The sequence below is a fragment of the Ailuropoda melanoleuca genome, chromosome 1 (genome assembly GCF_002007445.2).
Source record: "Ailuropoda melanoleuca isolate Jingjing chromosome 1, ASM200744v2, whole genome shotgun sequence".
Lineage (NCBI taxonomy): Eukaryota > Metazoa > Chordata > Mammalia > Carnivora > Ursidae > Ailuropoda > Ailuropoda melanoleuca.
Genome location: NC_048218.1, coordinates 147443420 through 147469631, shown reverse-complemented (window position 1 = coordinate 147469631; position 26212 = coordinate 147443420). Strand labels below are relative to the sequence as shown.

The window sequence follows — 26212 nt, the reverse complement described above, 5'->3', positions numbered from 1 at the left end:
GAATAAGTAGGAGTTTCTGATGACAAGAGTAAGGGGAAGGGTATTTCCAGCAGAGGGAACATGTGGGCCAAAGGGGGTTCCAAAAGGCATGACATTTCACAATATTAGGAAAAGTTCAGTCTCACTGGAGCCTAAGGTGTGTGTGGCAGGATGGTGAATGTTACAGCTGGACAGACTCCTGCGGACTAATTATACCTGCCTCACGGGGCTAGCGAAGGAGCTTGAACTTGTGGCAGCTAGGCCGCCAGGGGAAAGCAGAGGAGTTTCTAAAGCCAGGGTCACATGGTCATGTGTGGTGGGTGGGAGGAATGAAACTGTTGCAGGGCACAGGGTGAGTAGGAGGAGGGCAGGAAACTGGGGGTGAGCTGTGAGGTCTTGCAAGAGTCCGGGTGAGGCAGGACGCGGCTCTGAACTAAGGCAGGGCAGTCAGAACGAAAGCAGGTGTGGACCAGAAGCCATTTCTGGGGCAGAATGAACAGGATTTAGTGACTGGATGAGTTGGAGGTTAGGGAGAGGTTAGCCAGCTGGGTCTGTAACTTGGATTTGGAGTGAACTGAAACACCATCTGCTGAGATGGAGACTAGAGGAGGCAGGGAGGCAGTATTGTGAAGGAAAATAATGAGCTTGGTTTGCACCAGGTAAAGTGGAGGTGCCTGAGGGACCTCCAGGGCTTTACGACACAGAATGAGGAACAGCATTGCCTCTGGTATCACGACACAGGAAGTTAGAAGGCGCTGAGAGAAGAGTGATGTTAACAGATGATGACAGATGGAGCATTCTAGGAGCTGTGGAAGGGAGGGCGTAAGAAAAGTACATCCTAGCTTGGATTTAGAACACCAAGAGGCACGTAGAGGGAACGAGCCTCAGCTAGGTCTCCTTGGGTGCCTGTGAGATAGCGAAGCTTGCAATGGACTTGAGCTTCCTGGATAGCCCTCATCTCTAGACCTTCTCTGGCTCTTTTTGCTGAAGCACCAAGGCAAGACTGAATTTTAAACAATGAATGTTCTTGATAGATTTTAGTCTGAACAAACGTATATGCATTGATAGTCACAGTTATCTCTGTTACATGTATAAACAACTTATACACACACATAAATACGAAAGCGTGCTTCTATGCCCACCTTTATCTAAAAGTATAATTACAGTACCCACACATGGAAAGTAAATCGACCCAAACTTTCCAATTCTCAGATTTTCCGCAAGCCTGCCCTAGGCAATACGGTAAAACAAACCATCCCAGAAGTCCCGCTTCCCTTGCTGTGTCTCTCCTCCTTTCTCTGTTGCCTCTATCCCTCCTTACGGCATCTAGTGCTGGCCTGCCTTCTTCCTCTTCTTTCTGTCGAAATCGGTTCTTAGAGAAAAATCTAGTTATTTACACTTTTGTGTGAAATCTAAGTCAAAGGGTTTCCATCTCCAAGGAGGACTTCCATATTCAGTACTTTATCTTATTGTGGCATGGACTCGAGCTACACTAAACATCTGTGCACAGGTGTGTGGGGGGATACAGAGAGCAGACGGGTTTCCCAGGTTCTACTAAATTCCTGACTCCCTGGTAACCCCCTGCTCTGTTGCTCTTTCGGGCCAGTGTTGGGAAGCTAAACAGGCACGTCCATTCTACTCTGTTCCTCTCCTGAAATCTCTGGATAATTTATACTTGCTTTGGAATTTGTTACGTTTTACATTGTTAATAATTTATGTATATAGCTCAACTCTCCTAATGGGTTTAAATTCCTTGAGAACATGATCTGTGTCTAATTAAATTTTGTGCCTAACTCATGACTTAAAAATGTGCTTTACCTTTCAAACAGTAGATGCTCAATAAATACTTAGTGACCAACGAGTGTTATACCAAATGTTAGGCTAAAAAAGAAATCTAAAATTGTTCTTCAATGAAAGGCATCAATTACACTGTTTAAAAAAAATCCTTATCTTTTTTTTTTTTTTTAAGATTTTATTTATTTGACAGAAAGAGACACAGTGAGAGAGGGAACACAGCACAGGGAGTGGGAAAGGGAGGAGCAGGCTTCCCGCTGAGGAGGGAGCCTGATATGGGGCTGGATCCCAGAACGCTGGGATCATGACCTGAGCTAAAAGCAGACGCTTAACAACTGAGCCACCTAGGTACCCCAAAATCCTTATCATTTATGGGACGAATAATGTTGGCACTCACGTTCCTTTATTCTTTCTGGGTTTAGCCAGTTAGGTTAAGACTTCCAAGATATAAATGGGAGTGGGGCAATAAAATCAAGTAAACATGATTTAGTCAGACCAACTGGTTATATCCAGTAGTGGTCTGTTAAGCAAATAAGCATATTAATTTCCTGCATGAAATAACTTTTTGTCATTCTAAATACAATAATAAAGTCATGTCAACACACAGTTGGTTTATTCACTGGAACTGGTTTCTTGTAACAATAGTCTAGATTTTTTTTTTTCCAATTGAAAGAGTAGAAGAGAAAGAGGCCCTGTCTACCCTTTCCATAAAGCTTCTTTCTGTATTATGAAAATTCGTTCCCTGATTGCAAGTAACGTAGATAACTGGCAGCAGAGATAGAGTCCTCTTGGTGGAAAGGAGGCTGCGGGATTTCTAGGCAGAGTGATTCCACAATAAGCCAGTGAAGGACAGAGTCAAGCTAGTACGGGAGGGGTCCCTGTGGGTAGCTCTGCACCAGGTGGAGACATGCGGTGGAGGAAGTGGGAAGCTGGGAGTCTTCTCTTTGCCTTTGTTATCATCGGGACATGGAGTCCGATGCTAGGATGCCGGCCCCTCATTTCCATTGAGGAAATGCACACCTTATTGATGTAAATGACAGGAAGCAAACACAGCAGGCTGACTGCTGGCTGTCCCACCCTCTCTTTGTCCACCTTCTCGTTTAGTGAGACCCTCTCCCTGGTCCCCATGCCACCTGCCTCATTTCTCCTCTCCTATCATTACCACACAGCTGCTCCAAGGTCTCCATCTTATTTTCACCCTTGCTGGCTCTCCTATGTCTCACCCGTCTTTCCCTACAGTATTTACTCATTCTTACTTCACTCTGAGACCCGTCTGGAGAAGGCCACTTCTGAAATGGGGCAATTCTTTTAAAAAACGAGAGCCCTGGGCAGGTTCTGACTTGATACTGGAATTGGTTGCGTCCCTTGTGACCCTTCATCCTAAAACGTGACCCTAGGCTCTATCCTCAATTTTGATGTGAACGTTTTAGTCTCCCACCTGTGCTCTGAGACCCATTCTCTTCTGCCTCTTCCAAATGTGAACCTTGTTTCACTGGTTGTGCCAATATTTCCTTTCCTGCCAAAATTTCTGACTCCCTCCCTAGTAAATAGGCTTCAGACTCTCCCATTTAAAAAAAATCCTCTAACTTTCTCTTAGTTCACGTCCTTCTTGCTACTATCCTATCTCTTTTTTTATAATAAAATTACTCCATAGGCCAGTCTCTGCCTCTCCGTCAAACACACACACACACACACACACACACACACACACACACACACATCCCTTCACTCTTCTTCCCTCCCTCTCAACTTCCTCACTTCCGTTCACTTGGGAAAACCTCCAATATGCCCCTAGAACTCCGCTGGAAAAATGACCAACAACGCCCTAATTGCCACATCCTTACTGCCATGCTCTTACTTATTTTCTCTTTTGCATAGAACTTATTTTCTCTTTTGCATGCCACTCCTTCGGTTTTGAGAGTCCTCTTTCTCCTTATTCCCCTCCCAGCCACCTTAGCATTCTTTCTCAATTGTTTTTGGGGTTTCACTTTCTCTGTTTACTCCTAAAGTCTTCATTTTTCTAAGCTCAGTCCTTAGCCTTCTCTTTCTTATGTTAACAACTCTCCAATCTGCCTCCCCAGTCCAGACCTTCCTGCTGGGCCCCAGAGTCACATTTTCAATTGTCTGTGCAGCTCTTACTCTGGGTGTTTCATAGGCATTCAGCACGGAATGTATTCACGTACAGCTCCTCCAGCTTGCCATCTGTAGGGGTGTAGCCCCACCAATCCTCCAGGCGCCTGGCAGGAAACCTGGAAGGCGTCTGTAGCTCTATTCTTACTTTGTCTTCCATACTTGTTGGTATTGTCTTCTTTGGTCTGTTCTTATCATCTCTCTGTCCTTGCTATCAACTCTTTTCTCCTCATTCATACCTCTACTGTCTGAGACTGAGGTATGATCATTTCTTATCTATATTGATAATAGGGTCTCAAAACTCTTTTCCTATCTCTCTTTTCTACATCCTTTCCAGTTTATTCATTACTTGTTGATAGCATCATTTCATCATCATTGAATTATTTCTTTTTTTTTTTTAAAGAGAGACAGCCAGTGAGAGAGGGAACACAAGCAGGGGGAGTGGGAGAGGAAGAAGCAGGCTCCTAGTGGAGGAGCCCAATGTGGGGCTCGATCCCAGGACTCTGGGATCACGCCCTGAGCTGAAAGCTGACGCTTAATGACTGAGCCACCCAGGTGCCCCTGAATTATTTCTCTTACATATAATTCCATTTTGGCTGAATTACCTTTTAAAAACCTGTGTATAATACAATGGCATATATTTTAACTAGATATTAAGTCTCCACGACAGTACATTAGGAAAAATAACAGAAACATTTGGGTACATCTGTATTTTCTCCAATGTCCTATTCAAGTAAAATTCTATAAGTTGCCTGGTCATACTATACTCATAATTAAATGAAATATCCTATTCAAAGGCCATAATCAATGCTTATAAAACTGATGGACTTTTCAGACTTCCAAAAAAAACTTGGGACTGAGACTAGTGTTAGTTTAGGTTCTCTACCGACAGGAAAACTAATTTGATTTCCTGAAATCAAACCTAATCATTTGTAAGTGGCCTTGACTAAGCCACATATACAGATATGGTTATATTGATCAATATTATAATTTGTTTATAAAATAAAATTAATACTCTCTCATTGTGGTGGTCAAAAAACCCTCAAATTCCTAATAAAACCCTGCATAACAACTAACATTAGTATTGCTTAGTGAAGTTGCTGTATAAGCATCACATATTGCTAATAATAGATTTATTACCCTTAGAATATAGTATGCTTCTGTCTTATGAAAGAGGAAAAAAATGTATTGCAGGTTGATCTAGAAGAAATATTCTGGACCTAGAAGTCCAGAAACTTGGCTTATAATCTCAATCCTGAAGCTAAATACTTTATTTCTTTGGCTCTGAAATACACACACACACGTACATATATATTTTTAGGGGGGGAGGGGCAGAAGGAGAGGGAGAGAGAGAACCCTAAGCAGGCTCCACACTCAGCACAGAGCCGGATGTGGGGCTCCAGCTCACCACCCTGAGCTCATGACCTGAGTCAAAATCAAGAGTTGGATGCTCACCTGACTGAGCCACCCAGGCGCCCCCAGTTTAATATTTTTTATTTTATTATTTCAGAGATTGGGATGCATCTATTTAGTGTGTTGTGGTCTATTTAAGAAGACTTAAAAAATTTATAGTGCATCTCACAGCAAATGACATCTTAGAAATGAAATTTGATAGCTTCCTGACATTGGGTGGATCACCTGTTTCTTGTGGTTTCTGTTCCCTCATTTGCAAAGTAAGAAATTATTGCTAGACTCTTCTTCCTTTTCATAAAAAGGTGTGATTAGAAAGAACAGTCAGAAACATTGACTGGCCACTGCCAGATGGAGGGCATTATGCTAATGGAGGAGAGGTTTTAACCAGAATAAAATCCTGTCGTCCACCCTCTAGGACAGCGGCAGGCGATCAGGGGAGGCACACAGCCCACACTTAAGATGTTCCTAACAGTCCTTAGCAACCTTAAATGCAAATAAAGGGCATCAGTTTAACTGTGTGCTGAGAGACCTGGCAAAGAAGTGTTGTCACCCGGGAGGAGTCCATTAAGGTTCGCGGCCTCCGAGAGCAGGTACCTTGAAGGCACCGGCTGCCGGGCCCGCCTGCAGGAGCTGAGTCCCCACAGGCAACCGCCAGAGGCTTGGACCCAGGCCGCTGGGAAAAGCGGAGTGTGAGCACAGGGCTGATGCAGACAATCGTTAGCATTCACTCGGAGAGGACATGGGCTCGGATTTGAGGAGCTTGTCTGTTATAGACGCAAGATTCAGGGTCATGAATTAGGAGGAAGATGTTTGGAAATCAGAAACCAAACGACCTTTTGGAGCTGTGTGGCACCTGGGTAGCAATCCTCCGTCAGCTCGTAGGCTCACGTTCCTAGGGAGCTGCGGAAACCCGTGTCCTTCTCCTAAAGACCTGCTCTAAGGCTGAAAGAGGCTGACAGTGTCCCATCTGCTTCACAGAGCAGCCCTGGACCTCAGGTGTTGGCCCCCCACATGCCTCTAGCTCCTCCTTTTACTGTGGGGCGTCCCAGCTCAGAGCTGGAACCACGCGTTTCCTCCAGGACAGGCCGGTGAGCTGATGGCAGACTTTTGTTTTTAGGTTTAAGACTTATAAAAAGATCGGAGAATACATAAAATCTGAGTGCCCGCCACCACGACATGACTGGTGTTCCCATTCGTTCACACACTCTTGCTCAGATACACTTCAAGTCCTTGCCTGTGAGTCTCTGGTCTGATCCCGCTCCTTCCTCCGGAGGCAGTGACTATCACGAATGTGGTGTGCATTCTGCTAGTCCGCTCTGCGGCTGCTTAAATCCCACTTTTAGAGATGGAAGTCATGTCAGGGTCTAATCTTTAATTTTACAACAATGACATAAAACCTAAAGGAATGAAATAATTAATCCATAGTCCTGTCTTCCCTTCTTTCTCCCTCTAACACGTTCTGAATTTATCCAGTGGCTACTATTTGCTGTTCTACGCTGTAAAGATTTTGTTTTTTAAGATTTTTATTTATTTATTTGACAATAGGCTGTAAAGATTTTTAAAAAGAAGACAAAAAGGAAGGAAAAAGGTGCAGGAGGAAAGAGATGAAAATGAAGAAAGTGTGGCACTGGTTGAACTTACCAGGGAGGTGATAGTGACACATGTGAAATTGGAAATGCTGGAAAACAGTGTCGGAGTAAAGGCTAACTTCTCTGTGACCAGCTCCAAGCAGAGGAGCATCAGAAGGGGCTGTGTGCTAACTGGAAGGGGGGTGTAGTACTGATGGGGTTATTGGGCAAAGTCTTGCTGCTGGGGACCAACTTTTCCTGGGCCCTGGTGGGACGGTGGGATTTGAGGGCCTGAGGCAGAACGAAGAGGAAGGAATGAGAGGCCATAGCTCAGTGTGCCAGGAGGAGTGGCAGACAAGGTCGTTCCTGTGTGTGTAGGGAACAGATTGTGGCCAGGCGATGTACAGCAGCTGAAGAATTTCTCACCTCTCAAACTAGTAATTATCTCTTCTTCCAATCATAATAGCTAGTAAATGGTGATCCTTTAAGAAAAGGCACTCATAGGTGAGAGTGCAAATTTTAAGACTTTTCTGGAGAAGAGTTTGTCTCAGAAGCCTCAAATACGTATTCCTTAATCCAGCCACATGTGGTTTCCAACAGAAAAAAAAAAAAAAAAAGCAAATCAATTGAATGTTTAAAAAAGGGTATTGTTGTTATATATTTAAATATAGTTATATAATCGAATAGTATTTAATGGTCACAGTAAAATATATGGAACCATAATAAATTTTAAAAAACAAAAAACCCCAGTATTTTTTGTTTAAAAAAGTACACATAGGAAAAAAAACTGAAGTGAAAGTATACCTGAATATCAACAATGATTATTTCTGGGAGGTGGAATCCCTTGTGATTTTTACTTTCTTCTTGTTGCTTGTCCGGATTTTCTAAATTCCCTTCAGTGAATGTTTTTGTAATAAGAAAGTTATAAGAATGGCAAATCATGGTAATTGTACATTTGTTTAAATAATCTGAGATCTCATGGAACCAAAAGATAAAATTATTCTCATTTATGAAAAAAAATATTTTCAATTGTTCTAGAAGCTGAGGTACCAGTAGTCAAAATTCTCAAATGATGCAGTGATTGAGAAAGAAAACACACACTCCTAAACTTACAAGAGGTCAAGAATAACTTATGAGGCCTTAAGGATTGAACAAGGTAATGATTTCAAGGCCAAGTTAATTCCTTGAAGAAAACTGCTATCCAGTACACTTCTTCAAAGGAATCCTCCACCTGACAGATAGGATATCTGAAGTGTAGCCTAATAGCTGTTGGCTTTTTTATGTTTCATAAACTACTCTCTAGTCAAGCTTTCAACTTATTTTTTCCTTAACAAAATATGTTCAAGCAAACAAAACCAAAAAACAGTAATTTCTTTCTTGAAACAGACATTTCTCAAATTTTATCAGTAGCTTACCAATGATTTTGGGGAAGTTCTTTAATCATTTGGAGCTTTAGATTCCCCTATAGGCAATGAAGAACTCACAAAATTTTCCTTTAGGCTTAAAATTCTTGAGTTCAATGATGATAACAAAAGCTCACATTCAAATCGGTATACATACACACAAGATCATTCTTAAAGAAAGAGGAATGCCAGGTGGCCCACAGTTTTACCTCCATTTGTCCCAAAAGTTGTGTTTTGGGGCTAGCGCAAAGTCACGACTGTATTTGAATTGAGTGCCTTTTCTATCAGGCTGAGGACCAGACGAATTCCAATGGAAATGTTGACTTTGATTTACCTGGTAGTACTTTAATCATTGTAATAATATACACACATGAGTAACAGAATTGATTAGCCCTTCCCTGTGCTCGTACGCACACGTGTGTGTGTGTGTACAGAATCAAAAGCACTATTGCTTTTGATGTGTGTGTGTGTACAGAATCAAAAGCCCACATAAGGCTCCTCCACTGGGAGCCTGCTTCTTCCTCTCCCACTCCCCCTGCTTGTGTTCCCTCTCTCGCTGGCTGTCTCTCTCTGTCAAATAAGTAAATAAAATCTTTTAAAAAATAATAAAATAAAATAAAATAAAATAATAAAATAAAATAAAATAAAATAAAATAATAAAATAGCTTAGACAGCACAGAGCAGCTAATGAGGACAGTAGCTCTGGTCACAGGATGATAGGAACTACAGGTGAGAAGGCATAAAAAATGACTTTACTTAGTTCACAGATTTGCCTATTTAAATAAATAAATAAAAAGAAAAAAAAAAGGCGGCCTTGAAAGGATAAATGACCATCCTGTGCCAAGACCAAGATAAATGATTGATTCAATTCCCTGTAGCTGGGGTCCAGGGGAAAAAAGGTAAAAAGAACTTAATTGGTTCCATAAAGGATTGACCTTGCTCCTGGCAATGGTAGTCAAGAATAACTAACGTGACTTTTTCTTTTTTTTTTTTTTTTTTGAAGCAAAATGCCTTTTTTCCTTGTCTCATTACATATCATAAATTCAGATAAAACATGGAAACTTGGGCCCAGAAAGCTTGCTTTGGAATTATATCCCTTTTTTCCTTAGTTAACAAACACTTCTAGAACTTCTTAGAAGCTAAGCATCCTGCACCATTGGCATTTGCTGGGGTCCAGATAATAGGATGAGATGAAAAGTGCTACCGGTTTTATTTCAGCTGTCTTATTGTCCCCTGCCACCCCCATTCCCAATCTCAAAATCGACTGAGAGCTTGTTGTAAATATCTTGGGAAATATTGTTAATTTCTCCAGTGTTAAATGGAGAAGAAAAGGCTGTTTTAGGAAAAAAGTCAAAGCAGCTAGTGGTTATTTCCCCCTCCTCATGCCAGTGACTATGAAAAGAATGAAGATTAACTCCTCCTAAGCTCACACCTTTCATGCCCCACATGTGGATCTCTCTGGAAGGCTCAGCACAAAGCTCCATGCCTAGTAGTAGGAAAGTCCATAACTTAGGTACCCGGGGATGCATGACATAGAAAGAGGGGCATCATTTCTGAGCTTTGATTGAAATAATACTGGAGAGTGGAGAGAAGCAGCAATGCTGAATTTTTCCTTAAATGTTTCACAAAGCAAACTAACTTTTCTGACTTGATATCACCAGAAACAAAAATGTGAATTTTTTGTGTAGGTCAGTGTCTCTGGAGTCCAGGATGAAGAGAATGAGCCTCTAGAACCTACCAGGGCTGACAGCCTGACCAGCAGTCCTTCACCTGAGGCTGCTTCCACCGAGGGGCCATTGCTCGGCCTCCCCGAGGATGGGGCAGAGGGTCTAGAAACCAGAACTCCAAGTCCCGTTTTGGATTCACATCCAGAAAAGTTGGTGCACAAAGGTGAGAGACACTTGCCAATCAGCTTCTGTATCTACAACGTCAAGGCCCAGAAAGGGTGGGCTCTAAAATCTTGTTCAGGGCGCCTGGGTGGCTCAGTCGTTAAGCGTCTGCCTTCGGCTCAGGGTGTGATCCTGGAGTTCTGGGATCGAGCCCCACATAAGGCTCCTCCGCTGGGAGCCTGCTTCTTCCTCTCCCACTCCCCCTGCTTGTGTTCCCTCTCTCGCTGGCTGTCTCTGTGTCAAATAAGTAAATAAAATCTTTAAAAAAATAAATAAAATAAAATCTCGTTCAGAAAGAACATGTTTTGACTCTAAACGGAGGACAAAAGACACTTTTCATTTCATTATATGTCATTTTATTATATACAGAATATTGGCTATAGAACAAATTTGGTGAATAAAAAATTTTAAAGTTCTTAAAATGTTGCTTTTTTAAAATTAAATGCCTTTAGAGAGGACTGTGTTCTCATTTTCCCATGGCTCCTACCACTCCCTATTGTCTTATATGTGACCTTGTCAGAGGTAGACATTTGAATTTTTGATCCCTCAATTGTAGAGGAGAAAAAAGCTAGAATCTAGACTCCTCCTCCTCAACATATTTTCTATCTGTATATCTATGGATATGTTTCTATCAACATATTTCTATTAATTTCTACCTATAGAAATTAATCATTATATACAGAGACAAGATCCTTGCCTAAAAGCAGCTCAGAGATGAGCTTGACAAGTTACACGATACACATTATTTAGTTAATGTTTTTAACAGTGGAAATAGTGAAAGTCTCCTCCTTTCCATTTGGTCTAAGGAATCTTCAGAGGAGAGGTGGATTTGGGGGTTAGTATTAGAAAGTAAAGGAATCAAGACATGCTCCCTATCTGGGAGAATGATTCTGGAAGATGGAGAAAGGGCTTGTTTTGTAATTGAGAAATGAAGCTTATGGCATATAAACTGCCTCACAGAACACAAGTCTCAGACAGCAAGAACCTATTTGGTTTTTGTGGCTTTTGTCACTTTGGAATCACTTCTTCAGGTAAGGAATACTAATCAAGGCACTGATGAGTACCATGAAATCAAAAGGGATTTAATGAATGGCTTTATTATTATAGCTCTCCTTTGTCTTTTTTTTCTTTACAGTGGAAGTGTTTCTAAAACTTATTCATAAATAGATATTAAAAGCTCATGTTTTTATTTTCCTGTAGGAACTGCTCTATTTAAAGATTTTTTTATGGGGGGGATGGGCAGAGGGAGAGGGAAAGACAGAATCTTAAACAGGCAACCTGCTGAGCGCAGAGCCCAACACAGGGCTCCATCTCACAACCCTGAGATCATGACCTGAGCCAAAATCAAGAGTTGGACCCTTAACCCACTGAGCCACTCAGGTGACCCCAAGAACTGCTCTTTTTAAAAGAAAATTGTGATATGAAGAGAGCCCTTCATTTTATTTATATATTTTTTGATAACTTGAAAGGATTTTCCTTTTTTAGTAGGCATAATTACATGTGATCACAGTGGCACTTTCTTTCAACACACTGGGAAGAAATGTGTACAGAAGGCCGAGATTATCTTTATTCCAAATGTTAATCTGATTTTAAATCAAGTCCAAAGTAAATGAAGAAGTCCTATTTTCCTCTTGTCAACTAATCCCCATAAGAGTATGAGCCAATGAAGGTCCACAGCGCCATGCTTTCAGGGAAATAAGCACCTTTCATAAGGTTGCATAAAGAGCAAAAACTTTTATGTTTCCAAAGGAGTATCTAAAGGTGGAGTTGCAGGTAGTGGAGGGAGTATTTTAGGTGTTAGGGAAACCTTCTTTGACTTGGAACCAAATTTTCTTATTTGGCATGTTAGGGTACATGGAGAATAAACTTCATAAAGCTCCCACTTCTCATCTTTTCAGGGCAAGAAAAACCTATAGTAACATGTTGACCTTTTCTCACTCTAGATCCTAGATGCCTGGAAGCCCTAAAGCCAGGAAACTGTGGCGAATACGTGGTTCGATGGTATTATGACAAACAGGTCAACTCCTGTGCCCGCTTTTGGTTCAGTGGCTGTAATGGCTCAGGAAATAGATTCAACAGTGAACAGGAATGTCAAGAAATCTGCGTTCAAGGATGAGTAAGTGAGTCAACCCCTAATGAGCGAAGGCTGCATCTCTATCAGCAAACCTAGAAAGAACCTCTATAATTTCAACATATTCACCCAACACAAATGAGACACCACATTTGAATATATACTGAGTACTTATAATTTATAAACATAGTTGAATCCTTATAACCACCCTAGGATGTAGGTATTAACTACTGTTATTGGCAGAGAAGCCGAGGCTCTGAGAAGTTCAGGGATTCCTGAACAGTTACCCAGCTAAAAAGTGGCATAAGTGGGGGTGTGGGTCAGGGATGTGTAAGCTCAACGCACAGGATCTCGCTACATCACAGCCTGCAGTGTGGTTCTGATCTACATTAATTCTTGTTCTATGCATTATGTTGGTTTATTTTTATTTTTTATAATAATTTTGTATTATGTTATGTTAGTCACCATACAGTATATCCTTAGTCTTTGATGTAATGTTCCATGACTCATTATTTGTGTATAGCACCCAGTGCATTATGTTGGTTTAAACTCCTGTCCTGGTCCAACCTCCCCATCTCCCTAACCCCCAGTTCCTCACTGGCCTCAGTCCCCAAACCCCTTACAGCCCTGCCTGTAGCAAAAGGGAGATGGTAGGGAAGGAATTGAGTTTGGGAATTAGAAGGGCTGGGAGCATGTCTGTGCATAGCAGGTAGAGATAAGAAAGACATCCTACTTTGTGGAAACCCAGCAAGATGGCGATTCTGGGAGATGAGAGGCATTGGAATAGGAGTGAGGTGCTGAGGGTAGATAGATTTTTGCCTTGCTAGCTCTGAAAGCGATTGAGAAACCAATCTGAATGAAAATTACTTAACACAAGTTTACTAACAATTGTCACTCTCCACTCCTCCAACATGTTTGGTAACAAAGGCTTTGCTATGTGTTTAAACTCTATATTTAAGACAAAACTCCAATTTCAACAAAGGAATTCTTTCCACCCTTCCTTTAAAATATGCAAGTGAGACTTTCAATTTTAGGGGGCAGTATGAGAAGGCACTAGATAGCCAGGCATTCCTCGAAGCCCGGATTCACTCTTGAACAGGGTATTTTAAAGATAAGACTTCCACTGAAAAACGAGCCAGCATATTGAAATACAATCCAACAGAGTAATAGAGAATTGGCTCTGTCACTTTATAATAATTTTGCAACATCCAGCCTGGGAAGATCATTAGTTCTGAGCTATGCTCAGACAGCATTTATATATATCATCTTTAACACACTTTTTTCTTCTTTCAGGCCTATGGCCCTCATTCAAGTCTGGCAGTACAAAAGAGGACACTCAAGGAAGAGGGAGCTGGAGGAACAGCCATCTTAACAAAAATGATTTTGTGTGGTTTAATTAAAATCTTATTAGGTAATATTTGGTACCACAAAAGAATATATGCAATATACTTGTAAGTTACCAAACATGATGATAAGATAAACAACAGTGAACATATCATACTGACAACGAACCAAACACAGTCAATTCTGTTGAAGTTTCCTGTGTGGACTTCTCCAATCCCAGCCCCCAGTTTCCTGCCAGGGATAACTCATCTTGAATTTTGTGTTTACCATTTCACTTTTTTTTACATGTAATCTTATATGTAAAATCACATATACCCCTATATAGCTCTACACAGTACACAGTCTTGCATATTTTAGAGCTTTATAAAAATGGGGTCATATTCTAGTCTCCTGCAACGTGCTATTTCCATTCAATATTATAATTAAAACATGTTTTACCATATCTAAATGTATTCCTAAGTAACTTATTATTTACCTCTTTTAAACTTTAGAAAATTTGTTTCATAATATGTAATTCTTTGCAACTTGGTGTGCCATTACGTTATAATCCATACATGTCCATTTACTTTCAAAGTTGTATCATATTTGTGTGAATATATCACAACATATTTAACCATTACCTTGTCTATGATTAAATTGTTTCCATTTTATTTTCTCCCCCCTGGTCCATCAGCGTTGCTATGAATGCTCTTACGCAGTTTTGGGTGCATGGGTACCAGTGTTTTTCCAGGATATATACCCTAAGCTGGAACTATAGGGTTGCAAAACATATAAACATTCAAAACTAGTATATTATACCAATTTTTTTCCCCAGACTGTTTGAACCAATTCATTACAAAGTTCCACCAGTTGTGTATAAGAGGTTTCATTGTTTGATGTTCTTGTCAACACTTAGTATTGTCAGACTTCTTCATTTTGCTAATTGTGGGTGAAAATGGTATCTTATTTTAAACTGATTTTCTCTGGTGATATCATATTTGTTTACTCTCTGTGCTGAGGCTTCTGAGAAACGTGTGTTGATATTTGGAGAAGATTTTCCTATTGGATTGTCTTTTTCTTATTGAATTTCTGGAATTCCTTATAGATTTCTGAAATTGAATTATTATTTGTGTCCTTGTATCTTTGGGGTTTGTCTTTTTATCTTACTTTTTTCTTTTCTTAAATGAGCAGAAGTTCTCAATTTTAATGCAGTCGAATTTACCCATCTTTTCTCTTGGGGCTAGCAATTTTTTTTTCTTGTTTATGCCACCCAGCCTCTTAAGCCCCCTTCCTTGGGTAGGAAACTCCCCCAGGACAGAACCTGGGTACTGCTCTGTGTACTGGGTGTATGTCTCTGGATTTCCATCTGCATGCATGGTAATTCCTTATGATCCTATTAACACTGTGGTAATTTCTAGGTGGTTGTTTTCTCTTCATCTTTTTTAGCTGTCCTCAGCGCGAAAGTGGGTCTGAGCTTAGTGGGCCATTAATATATTTATTTGTTGTGGGATGGAGAGTTTCAGGTATTTTCTTATTTCCTGGAATCTCAGCAATGCATTGAAAGGCATGCATTAGTCATCATTTGGGTGTTGGAAAGTAGAAAGACTCTTTAGAATATCCAGCCTGCTATTTTGTCAGAGGCAGAAGTATTTATATTCCTTTCCAAGCTCTTCACAACTTCACCCAGATAGAAAATTGATACACAAACATGTTGTAATGTTGACTTGGGTGTTCATCCCATTGTCTGAAATGTCTTTCTCTTCCTCCATGACTGACCGACTCCTAATACCTCAAGGACAACTGGCAGGTCTCCTTTGTACTCCTTGCTCATCCTTATCAGTTGGGCTACATTCAACGCTGAGTGCCCAAAGCCCTTGACTTACACCTCCACTCTACCCTGACCGCAGTCTGAACTGCTTTGCACTTAGTGAGAGCACCTGCATTAAGTTGCTTTTGCTGCTCTGACAGATTACCACAAATGTGACCACATAAGCATCACAAATGTATTATCCTATAGTTCTATAAGTTAGAAGCCCAGTGCGGGTCTCACTGGGCTAAAATCATGGTGTCAGTGGGGCTGTGTTTCTTCTGCAGGATCTAGGGAAGAATCTGTTTCCTTACCTTTTCCAATTTCTAGAGGCACCACAATCCTTGGCTAGTGGCCCCTTCCTCTGTTTTCAAAGCCAGCAATAGCAGGTTGGATTCCCATGCTGCCATCTCTCTGGTTCTCTGAGTACAGCTAAGAAAGGTTCTCTGCTTTTAAGGATTCATGTGGTTAGACTGGGTCCACCTGGATGACCCAAGATACTTTCTCTTTCTCAAGGTCCTTAACCGTAACCACATCTACAAAGTCCCTTTTGCTATGTAAGGTTACTAGTCACGGTTCTGGGGATCAGGGAAAAGGCATGGTGGGGGTCATTATTCCATGGACCATAGCACCTATATCCTCTACCAGCTTTCTGAGCTTAGGAGCAATGCAGGCCTTGTTTATCTCTGTGTCCCCAGGTCCTGGTACATAGGAAGAATACAGTACATTTGAAAAAAATATTAGATTTTGCTTTATAAAAGTCACTAGAGAAATAATCAACTACTTCAGACAAAAAGGATGAAAAAAATATCACAGTAGTTTAAAAGGAGAATTAGAGGGGCGCCTGGGTGGCTCAGTTGTTTAAATGTCCCAACACGTGATTTCAGGTCATGATCTCAGGGTTGTGAGATCAAGCTCTGAGTCAGACTCCATGCCTTAAGATTCTCTCTCTCCCTCTGCTCCCAAACCCCTGGAGGCACGCTCTTTGTAAAAAAAAAAAAAAAAAAAAAAAAAAAAAAAAAAAAAAAAANGAGGGGCGCCTGGGTGGCTCAGTTGTTTAAATGTCCCAACACGTGATTTCAGGTCATGATCTCAGGGTTGTGAGATCAAGCTCTGAGTCAGACTCCATGCCTTAAGATTCTCTCTCTCCCTCTGCTCCCAAACCCCTGGAGGCACGCTCTTTGTAAAAAAAAAAAAAAAAAAAGAATGGGGACATGCTTGTTTAAACCTTTCTCCATTGTCCCAAGCTCAAGGACATGCTCAGAATTAGAGGATAGAATGATAAAAGAGCCATGGAAATAGGGCAAGCTACTGAAAGCACCCAGAATGAAAAAGGACATATCAACTATTTTAAAATAATAACACTACCATTCTGAAAGACTCTACAAGGTCAAAGTAGGAGTCATTAGGACAGAAGCTACAGAAGACATCCAGGTCAAGTTGCATCAGTGGGAGTCAGTGTTATCTAAAGAAGGGGCTGCCTCAGAAGGAGATAATTGTCCCACCAGAAATGTTCACCCCAAGATTGCCCAGGCACATAGGGTATTTGTCTAAACGATATAAGCAATTGAGAAGACATAGGACTAGAAGACTCTAAGGATTCTTGGCAATCCTAAGAGCCTGATTAAAGCAGGGTTTCAAATTTCCTAAATTTCAGAGTCTGGTATGATTTTAGTTTAAATGAAGAATTTTTCAAAGATATTAATTTATGTAAAATGATAAAAAAAATAACAAATGATTTTAGAAATCAAATCAGTCCAATACTAAAAAAAAAAAAAACAAAAGACCAAAAAACCCAAATGCATAAACACATGTGTGGAATATGATTTGGGACTATTCTTGTTTTGATGATCATACACACAAACAATATTCTAGAACATGTCTCATTTTAATGACATTTTACTAAAAGGTATAAGCAGGGAGAAAAACCTTGGACACCAACAGCATTAGTCCATGTTTTTATTGCCATTCCTTAAAAAAAATGATGAATTATAGATTTGCAGAGAAAAATGGCATAAATAGTTGAACATCTAAAAATCCCAAGTCAGATAGTAGACTTTCTCCTAAAATAGGCATAATTCAGGTGCCCCCTATCTTCTCAGCCAAGATTGCTGAGCAGAGTCACCTGTGGGTAGCTAGCCGCATCCCCAGCCTGCTTAGCAATAACAAAGCTGAGCGTCCCGGGGCGCCTGGGTGGCTCAGTGAGTTAAGCACCTAACTCTTGGTTTCAGCTTGGGTCATGATCTCAGAGTCTTGAGATCCAGCCCCTCATCAGTTCCTGGCTCAGCACCAAGCCTGCTTGTTCCTCTCCCTGCCCCCTCCGCTCCTCTCAAATAAATTAAATCTTTAAATAAAGCTGGGCATCTCTTAATGTTTATTGGCCATCTTCTTTGAATTACCAATCTCTATCATTTTCCTATTTTATTCTTTTTGACTTATTAGAGATGTGAAAATTCTGTTATAGGTTATGTATAGGTTACACACATAGGCAAATATTTTTCTCTCACTGTATTGTTTACTTTTTGATGTGTTTAGGATAAACACTGAGACTAAAATTGCCAGTCTTCAAAAACTTGATTAGGGCATTTCTTGCAGTTAGCAAAGCTGAGGTTTCAACTAAATGAGAATGACAGAAATGATCTAAGATGTTTTAACATTTTGGTAGAGTTTTTTCATTGTTAAAATTCTTGAATAGCATTAGTTCTTAATAAAATGCTAAAAATTTCTTAATGTCTTCATTTAAAATGAAGACTTTTTTAGATACACATATACAGCCTATTCATTTTTCATTTGAGAATGGAAAAACAGAATGTCCTATATTATCTCCATCCCTATTGGCTTGCTAACTAGGTTAAAATGAAAAAGTAAATCATTTTTTCCCCCAGAATTCTCAGATTGTTAAATTCAGCCTCTTTGATCCCTTATCGAGCTGGAGGACACTCTCTCTGACTTTTCCCTTTGTTTTGCTAATCATGGGAGGAGGTCCCATATCTCCTCGAAGTAGGTGAGGGAGTGATGGTTTTTACTCATTGACGTATCATTTTTCTCTAATTCTTCTTTTATTTTTATTTGTTTTGGGGGGAGTCAGAGGGAAAGAGAATCCTAAGCCACCCAGGCACCCCTAAGAACATCCCCATTCTAAATATTATATTGCTATGGAATATGACAAACCTAAGATGACTACCATGTCAAGGGAAGACACGGGGAAATTTCCTTTTAACTTGGAAGCAAAAAGAAACAAGAATTACATCATAAGAATTCTAAATAGCAAATAGGACTGTAGATTGCAAAGACAGAAAAATTAAAGACTTCTTTCCCTTTTTCTCTCCACAATAGACCAGACAGAGGCTATTATTTTCACCATCCTTCAAATTTGCCCTTAAACTCCATACTCACAGTTTCTTGACATCGTTTTTAAGAACGGATGGAATTTTCCAGTTATTTGCTCCTTAGCATATTAGTTGGTACTACTTTAAATTTATTACTTGGCTGTTTTCCCTCTCCTGCATTTTAATGGTGAATGCTATGGTTTTGCCAGTATCTGCGACTTGGTTGGGATTTTTCTCAAATTGATTCTACTCTGAATAAATCTCTGCTCAAACTTGTTTTCACTTGTTTAAAACATATCTCCAATGTGAAAAAAAAAAAAACCAAAAACCCAACAATCCCTGCCCTTATGTGACTGGCTCATCTCTAGTCTTCCAAGAAATAAATATTGGAATTTGTATAGACTCTTCCTGAGGTATATGTCATACTTTTGCTATTAGAAAAATAGTAACAAACATGGTAAAATGGACTAAAATTGTGCCTATTCCAATGTTAGAATGTTACTCAAACTTGTTCCCATATAGAAAGTTAGAGGCCAAGTCTATTAAATTTGCTTCATAGGACCCTCCACCTTCACCACAAACCAGGAGTCCCTCTACTCCATGTCTCTGTGACTGTTGCAATCACGCAGTGACCTTGTCTGGCCTCTGAGAAACACCCCAGCTCTTTCCTCTCTCTTACTCCCCGGATCCAATTATCAGTGCATGTGGTCCATCTTCCTTCTGTTCTCTCCACCATGATTCTGTCGTTGCTTCCACACTGGCCTCCATCCTGTCCCTCACCTCTGGTCTTTATCCACACCGTGCTATGGAGTCCCAGGAAGTCTGACCCACTCTTTCTCATCCTTCAAATGCTTTAGGGGCTCTCCACCTTCTTCAAGACACAGAGCAAACCTTTCCGCATAGTATTCGAGGGCCTTCGGCTCCTTTCTGCTGTTTACAATTCTAGCTCATTTCCCTCTAGGTCCTTGCACACGTTGTTCATTTCAACTACACTCAAACATGTGCTGCGTTTTGAGAACACCATGGATTTCCCTTTGGAGTTTCCCCTTCTTCACTGCCTCCCTCTCTCCCTTCTCTACTTAGCATCATGGAATTCGTTCCGAATCAGTAGATAAAGACCTGCTTTGGTTTCAAGAGCTTCACAGCTGCTCACTTTATTTAATCAATCCATCTTTGCTGGGCCTTTAAACGTTCCCAGTCTTTTGTTATTATGGCCAAAACTTCATTGAATATCCTCATATGCAGTATTCGTTTTTGTGTGAATATATCTATAGAATAGATTCATAGAGCAGAACTGCAAGGAAAATTGTAAGGACAAAGAGAATGTACCCCCGGTAAGTATGTCAAAGTGCCGTCCTTCACGACTGTGCCAATTTGCATTCCTCCAACACACGAGTGTACCTGCCTTTTCATCGCCTCACCACCACTGAGTGCTATCCATTATTTGTTGTTTGCTTATCTGATGGTTAAAACTGGAATCTCACCTTTGTTTTAATCTGTATTTCTCTTTCATTTTGGGGGAGTGTTGCTCGCAACTGCAGTGCCCCATGCCCACAAGAATCTGTACAGGGAACAGCAGCAAAGGAAAGCAAAGCTCTCCATCATTTTCTGTGCTTGAGCCAGGTGCCAGGACTGAGCTCGCTGCCAAGCACGGCAGACCGTTGGGCATCATTTGGTCCTAGGTTAGTTCATCCTCAACAGTTTCTGACCAAGTGGCGTCTAGCGTATTTCTTAATGTTTTGGGGAAGTAAGCAAAGAAAGACATTCATTCATTCATTCATTCACTCAACAGTTAGTTACTATGCACCAGGAAACACCTCTGCATTTATGAAGCTTATGTTCGAGGGAAGGAGAGAGAAGAGTCACAGAAATGTCAAATTGAAGTTAATCTGTGAAATACTGTGATGTGCTCAGTACTATGAAAGAGGTCCACTGTGCTAGAACACTGGGTAATTACAGTAAGAGAGAGTAAGACTTCAATGCTATGGAAGATTATAATTGTTCATAATTATTCTTTCTGTCTCCATCATTGCCATGCCCCCTGTGGGTAGGGTGTACTTTCCCATACATTTAACTTTGGGCTTAGGTATTGACTTGCTTTGGCCTATGGAATGTGTACAGATGTGAGGTCGGCCGGGACTGAGCAAAAGCTTTAAACGTGTTGCATGCTTTGGCCTTGGGTCTCTTGCTTTGGACCTTCACCAAGAAAATATCATGCCTTCACCTTGGGTTCTGGAACAACAAGATCCATCGAGTTGAAATGAGTCCAGACAAGCCCAGTTCGACCGAGCAAAGCTAGCGGAGACCAGCGGAGCTGGAGCCAACTGCAGCCTCATGTCGTGTAAGCAAGAAATAAGTGTTTGCTGTCATCAGCTACTTAGATTTTGGACTGTTTGTTACAACTGTAACTGTGGACAAAAACAATTTCCTACTCCTAGGCTTGCCCCCACTGCGCATGCAAGGCTGTGCTCCTGGCCGGGCTGACATGAGTCAGAAGAGTGAATCTGTAGGAGACGGCTGGGTCTCTTCCCTTGTAGGAAGAGGCTCTGACATGTCTACTGTTGCAGCTTCTTGGAAGAAGAAGAAAGAGAGAGCGAGGGACAATTTTGCTTCCGACTGAGATGAAGTAACAGTGGCCAGATTAATCCTTATTCCTGCAACATATATAGGAAATAAGAGTCTGCAAAATACTGTAAATCAATCCAGGAAGAGCAGTGGTCCTGATACGCAGGAAGGAAAATGAAGTGAGCCCTGCGATTGTCCCAGCCTACTGCTCTGAGAGCATTTCCAAGCCACAGTGTGAAGAGGGAGAACAAAGGCAGACACTGGCAGGCTTCCTGGGTTAAGCGAATAGGCTGAGCGCAGGAAGACCAAGGTGACTAGAACTCTGAGGATGAGGACAGAAGGATGGAAAAGAGAGAAGTTCACAGAGTGAGAAAGTGGGAAATATGTGGACAGTTCCCCTTGAGCATTCAGCTGGGTTCTGATGACTGAATACATAGGAGGAAGCTACCTGAAGCTGGAAACTGAACCAACTGAAGGATGTAGTAGTGCCGGGTGCTAATGCTGGGCCAGCAACAGTGCCTGTCGCTCATACCAGCCAGACTGGAAAACCTCCAGGTTCACAGAATATTGGGTAGAGTACATATTCTGAGCCATGAAATAAGTGCCATTAAACTTAAAAGAACTCAGATCATATAAAGTATGTTCTCTTATCACAATGAATTTAAATTATAAACTAATAACAAAAATATATTTTGAAAAATCTCAAAATATGTTCCAAACTATATAAAACACATCTAGATCCATAGGTCAAAAAAGAAATGAAAGAGGAAATTAGAAATTGTACTGAATTGAATTTAAAAAGATACAATGTATCATAATTTGCGGGATGTCACAAAGCAGTCTTAAGGGGAAACTTATAGCACTAAATGACTACCAAAAAAGAAGAAAAATCTCAAATCAATGACTTAAATATTCACCTTAAGAAAATAGAAAGGAAGAGTAAATTAAACCTAAAATAAGTATAACAAAAGAAATAATAAAGACCAGAACGGAAACTAATGAAATAGCAGAAAATAAATGGGTATATACAAAACTTATAAAATTCTATAATTTAAATAGATGCAGTTTATTGTATGTCAATTACACCTCAATAAAGCTGTTAAGTATTTTTAAAGTGTCTTGTAGGGAGAGAGAATAAAGGAGCCGACCCTTCTGCAGCCTGAGTGAGAGAGTGAGAGAGAGACAGAGAACTCTCCAGAGTCTAGAAATTCCTATGTACTTGGCATTTCATATTTTAATACACATTGCCACTGTCTAGAGGTAAATGTAACTACTTTGGTGACCTGTAATCTATCAAGTTAACATCCCTTATTCTGTTTTTTTTGTTTTTTTTAAAGAGAGAGAGCATGCGAGTGCAAGTGGGAGGGGTAGAGGGAGAATCCCAAGCAGGCTCCACGCTCAGTGCAAGCTTGATGCCAAACTCCATCTCACAACTTTGAAATCATGACCTGAGCTGAAATCAAGAGTCAGGTCACTTAACTGACTGAGCCACCCAGGCGCCCCCTCATATCCCTTATTCTTAAGGGGAGAAGCCAGAGGTTTGAGAGGAGGGTAGAGATCTTAACCTCCATGTATGCTACTTAACCCATACATGACCTGGCATAGTTCCAGTGATAACTCCAAGTCTTTCTGAACTCCAGCTACCTCCTGTTGTCCCCATCTCTGTTAATGACATCATCATGTCACCAATCTTGTGCATTTATTTTCAATTCTTACCTTCCTTTCACATTCCATAAATCATTGAGTCGTCCCAATCAGACCTCAGAAATTTCTCTCAAATCTACCCCCTTCTCTACATGCTGACTTCTATTAAGTGTTCCCCTTACTGTTTTTAGTTGCCATGTCAATTAACTTCATAGAATCATCAGAAATATTCTAAGATACGGGAGTGCCTGGGTGGCTCAGTCTTTAAGCATCTGCCTCTAGCTCAGGGTGTGATCCCAGGGTCCTGGGATCGAGCCCCGCATCGGGCTCCCTGCTCAGTGGGAAGCCTGCTTCTCCCTCTCTCACTCGCCCTACTTGTTTTCCCTCTCTCGCTGTATCTTTCTCTGTGTCAAATAAATAAAGTCTTTTTTAAAAAAAGTAATATTCTAAGATACAAAACAGATTTTCAAAGCACTACTCCCCATTACCTACATGATGAGGTCCAACCTGATAATTATAAGCCTTAAATTCCCTTCACAATCCAGCTTTCATGATGTTCCATCATTTCCTCCCCACCTTCTGCCCCAGCCATTCTGCTTAATAATCTCAAGCAAACTAGGTATGGTTTGTTTTTGATATTTTTGCCTTTGTGCCTTCGTAACTACTGTTTCCTCTATCTCTTCTCTCCATGGCAGACTCCTACATATTCTAGAAGACTTAGTTTAAGCATTCTATCTCTGATGAAGCCTTCCTCAACTTCTCAGAAAAATGGTCCCCTTTGGTTTGACCCCCAGATAATACTGCCCTAGTGGCATCTACTAATGGCACAAGTAAAATGATAACTAACTGTAGCCTGGGGCAGTGGACTTCGATTTCTACAGTGGTTTGGGCTGGGAGATGTCACAGAAATGCTAGTGTCAGAAGGAACTAAAAGGAAGAAAGAGCGACGAAGGAGGTCAGAGATTGCGGTACTACCTTTCTTGAAACCACTCAGAGACAAAGACTGTTTTTAGAAATACGGCAATAAAAAATGAAGAGCAGCATTTTTCTTAGAATAGGCATTAGAAAGATCTACATCCTGGGCGTTTAGAAACTTGCACTCATTAACCCCACCCCCCTGAAAAAGAAATAATTTACTTCCTTATAGAGGGACATAGGTCATCCCAAAAAAGACTATGAACTGGCATTTTAAATGAGGCTCATACACCAAGGACAAGAAGGAGAATGTCATTTCTTCCACTGGCCAGTGTGGCCAAATTCTAATTGAAAGCCCATGTACACGCTTGTCTGTTAGTGTGACTATTACAATTCATTTTAATAAATACCCACCACTGTGGGAAAAGCAACATGATATAAGAAGTGCAAGTCAGGAGACAAGTATCTTAATTCATTTCTGCTGAAAACATTTCCAACTGATTTATCTGGTTTGTTTGATAAAGGAAAACAATTTTAAATATTTTGAAGATAATGAAGCTTTGAAACTCAACTCTGTGGATAATATTTATATTTCCAATATCAAAAAGCTCTGGCAAATGATTTTTAAGTGGAGTTTTGGCACGAAGAGGTGGAAAGTTTTTCCATGATATATTTGTTATCTGCACTTTCCTAGAACTTTTAGTTCCAAATTTATGAATATCCCTGTTGAAACTCTTTTCCGATACAAATCCTACCCTTCTTCTGGTCATTCTGTTTTACATGAAGTCTAAGTGAGTTTCCGAAATAAATGAATTTTTCATCATTTTATTTTGAGAAAAGCCTCCCAAATTAATTACTACAGGATACTGAATGATACAGTTTTATTTCCTGAGGCACAAAATATAAAACAGCCATGAATACACTGAAAGCCTTGAGTAGGTTTCTGGTACGTTCTGCATGCTTTCCTTCGTTTCCACTTCTACAGTGGGAAATCTTTGGTTTTTTTTCCAATTCAAACAACATTGTACAGCCTTTGACAGGGAGGGCTTTTTTATTCTCTAGATTCTCATCATTTTAGAAAGAATCCCTATCTTTCCGGGAGAGTTCCTTAGTAAATATATGTTCCTTTTTAAAAAATCAAAAACTATTTGAACCTATTTAAAATTAGAGAATTTTATTCCTGGTCATACTCAGGGCTACTTTGGTTGGACAAATCTGCTTGCTGGAAATAAACTGTTGGAAAGAGTAGAAGAAATTTCTTAAAAACATCAAACTGCTAATGGGATATTGAGGGATGCCAAAGCTAGATCTAAGCAGAAATTAGAAATGTTAGTAAAGCACTGGACTTGGTTTTGCTATACAACGTTATTTCAGACTGTCTTACACCTTAGCTTTGGTAGCTTATGAGAAAGACAGGGGCAATACTTTAAGATCTGGACTACATGAGACAGAGAATTTAATAGGAAGGGGATGATTACTGTAAAAGTATGTGAAGGGTGATGAAAATATTCTATATTTGAAGATGAAGTGGTAATCTCAAATTAGGGGAAAAAAAAATTAACTTCCAGAGCCAAGAAGCTAATGGATCCCTAGTGGATAAATACAAAGAAAAACACATTCAGCCACAACAGAGTCAAACTGATGAAAGCTAAAAATGGAAGGAAAATCTTGAAAACAAGAGAAAAATGTCACATTACCTACAGAACAACAATACGATTAATAACTAACTTCTCCACAAAAATAACAGAGGTCAGAAGACTTTATTACAACATTTTCAAAATGCTGAAAGTATCTGTCCATATAGATATGAAAGAAACAATCTACAAGATTAACAGTGTACCTAAGTTCAACAAGTCAAGAAAAAATTCAGTTTTCTTGTATTAATATGTGCCACTTCTTAACCACCTATAATGTAGTTAAATTTGGTGAGCAAAATAGGATGGTGATTCTCATGTCGTTATTAAATAATGTACTTTTTAAATTTTTTAATAGAAATAAAATAAAATCTCTGGGCTGGCTGATCTAAAATGGTCTTCCTCACAGATTAGAAAGTTGGTTTTCTGCTGTGCCTGGACCATGTGTCATCACTCAGCATGCTAGCTCACATGCTAATGGCAGGGTTCTAAGGACACAAGCCTGCAAGATCTCTTGAGGCCTAGTCATGCATTGGCACTCCTTTCTGCCACATCTGACTATCCAATGTGAGTCACAAAATCAGCCAAGATTCACACTATAAGGAAAGAGACCTGCCTCTTGACAGGAGGAGCTGCAAAGTTCCATTGCAAAGCCTATTGGTAGAGGTAAAGAACTGGGGCCATCTTTGGCAACCAGTCTATCACATGGGATGAAGGCTGGTTCTTTTTTTTTTTTTTTTTTTTTTTA

At 40.3% G+C, this 26212-nt stretch overlaps 1 protein-coding gene across 4 annotated transcripts in view; it reads left to right on the top strand.

Moving 5' to 3' along the window:
• The window catches only part of COL28A1 (collagen type XXVIII alpha 1 chain), a 158517-nt gene extending 144073 nt beyond the window's left edge, over positions 1 to 14444 (top strand). For 2 of the 4 annotated variants that reach the window (XM_034668093.1, XM_019800270.2), the window contains 3 exons: positions 9976 to 10177; positions 12120 to 12296; positions 13541 to 14444. In XM_034668093.1, coding sequence (XP_034523984.1) covers positions 9976 to 10177; positions 12120 to 12292 — 375 coding nt within the window. In that variant the 3' untranslated portion in view covers positions 12293 to 12296; positions 13541 to 14444. Of the gene's footprint in view, positions 1 to 9975; positions 10178 to 12119; positions 12297 to 13540 lie in introns of those variants that run through there. The other 2 variants (XM_034668089.1, XM_034668095.1) reach the window with 2 other exon arrangements.
• The last annotated feature ends 11768 nt before the right edge of the window (positions 14445 to 26212 follow it).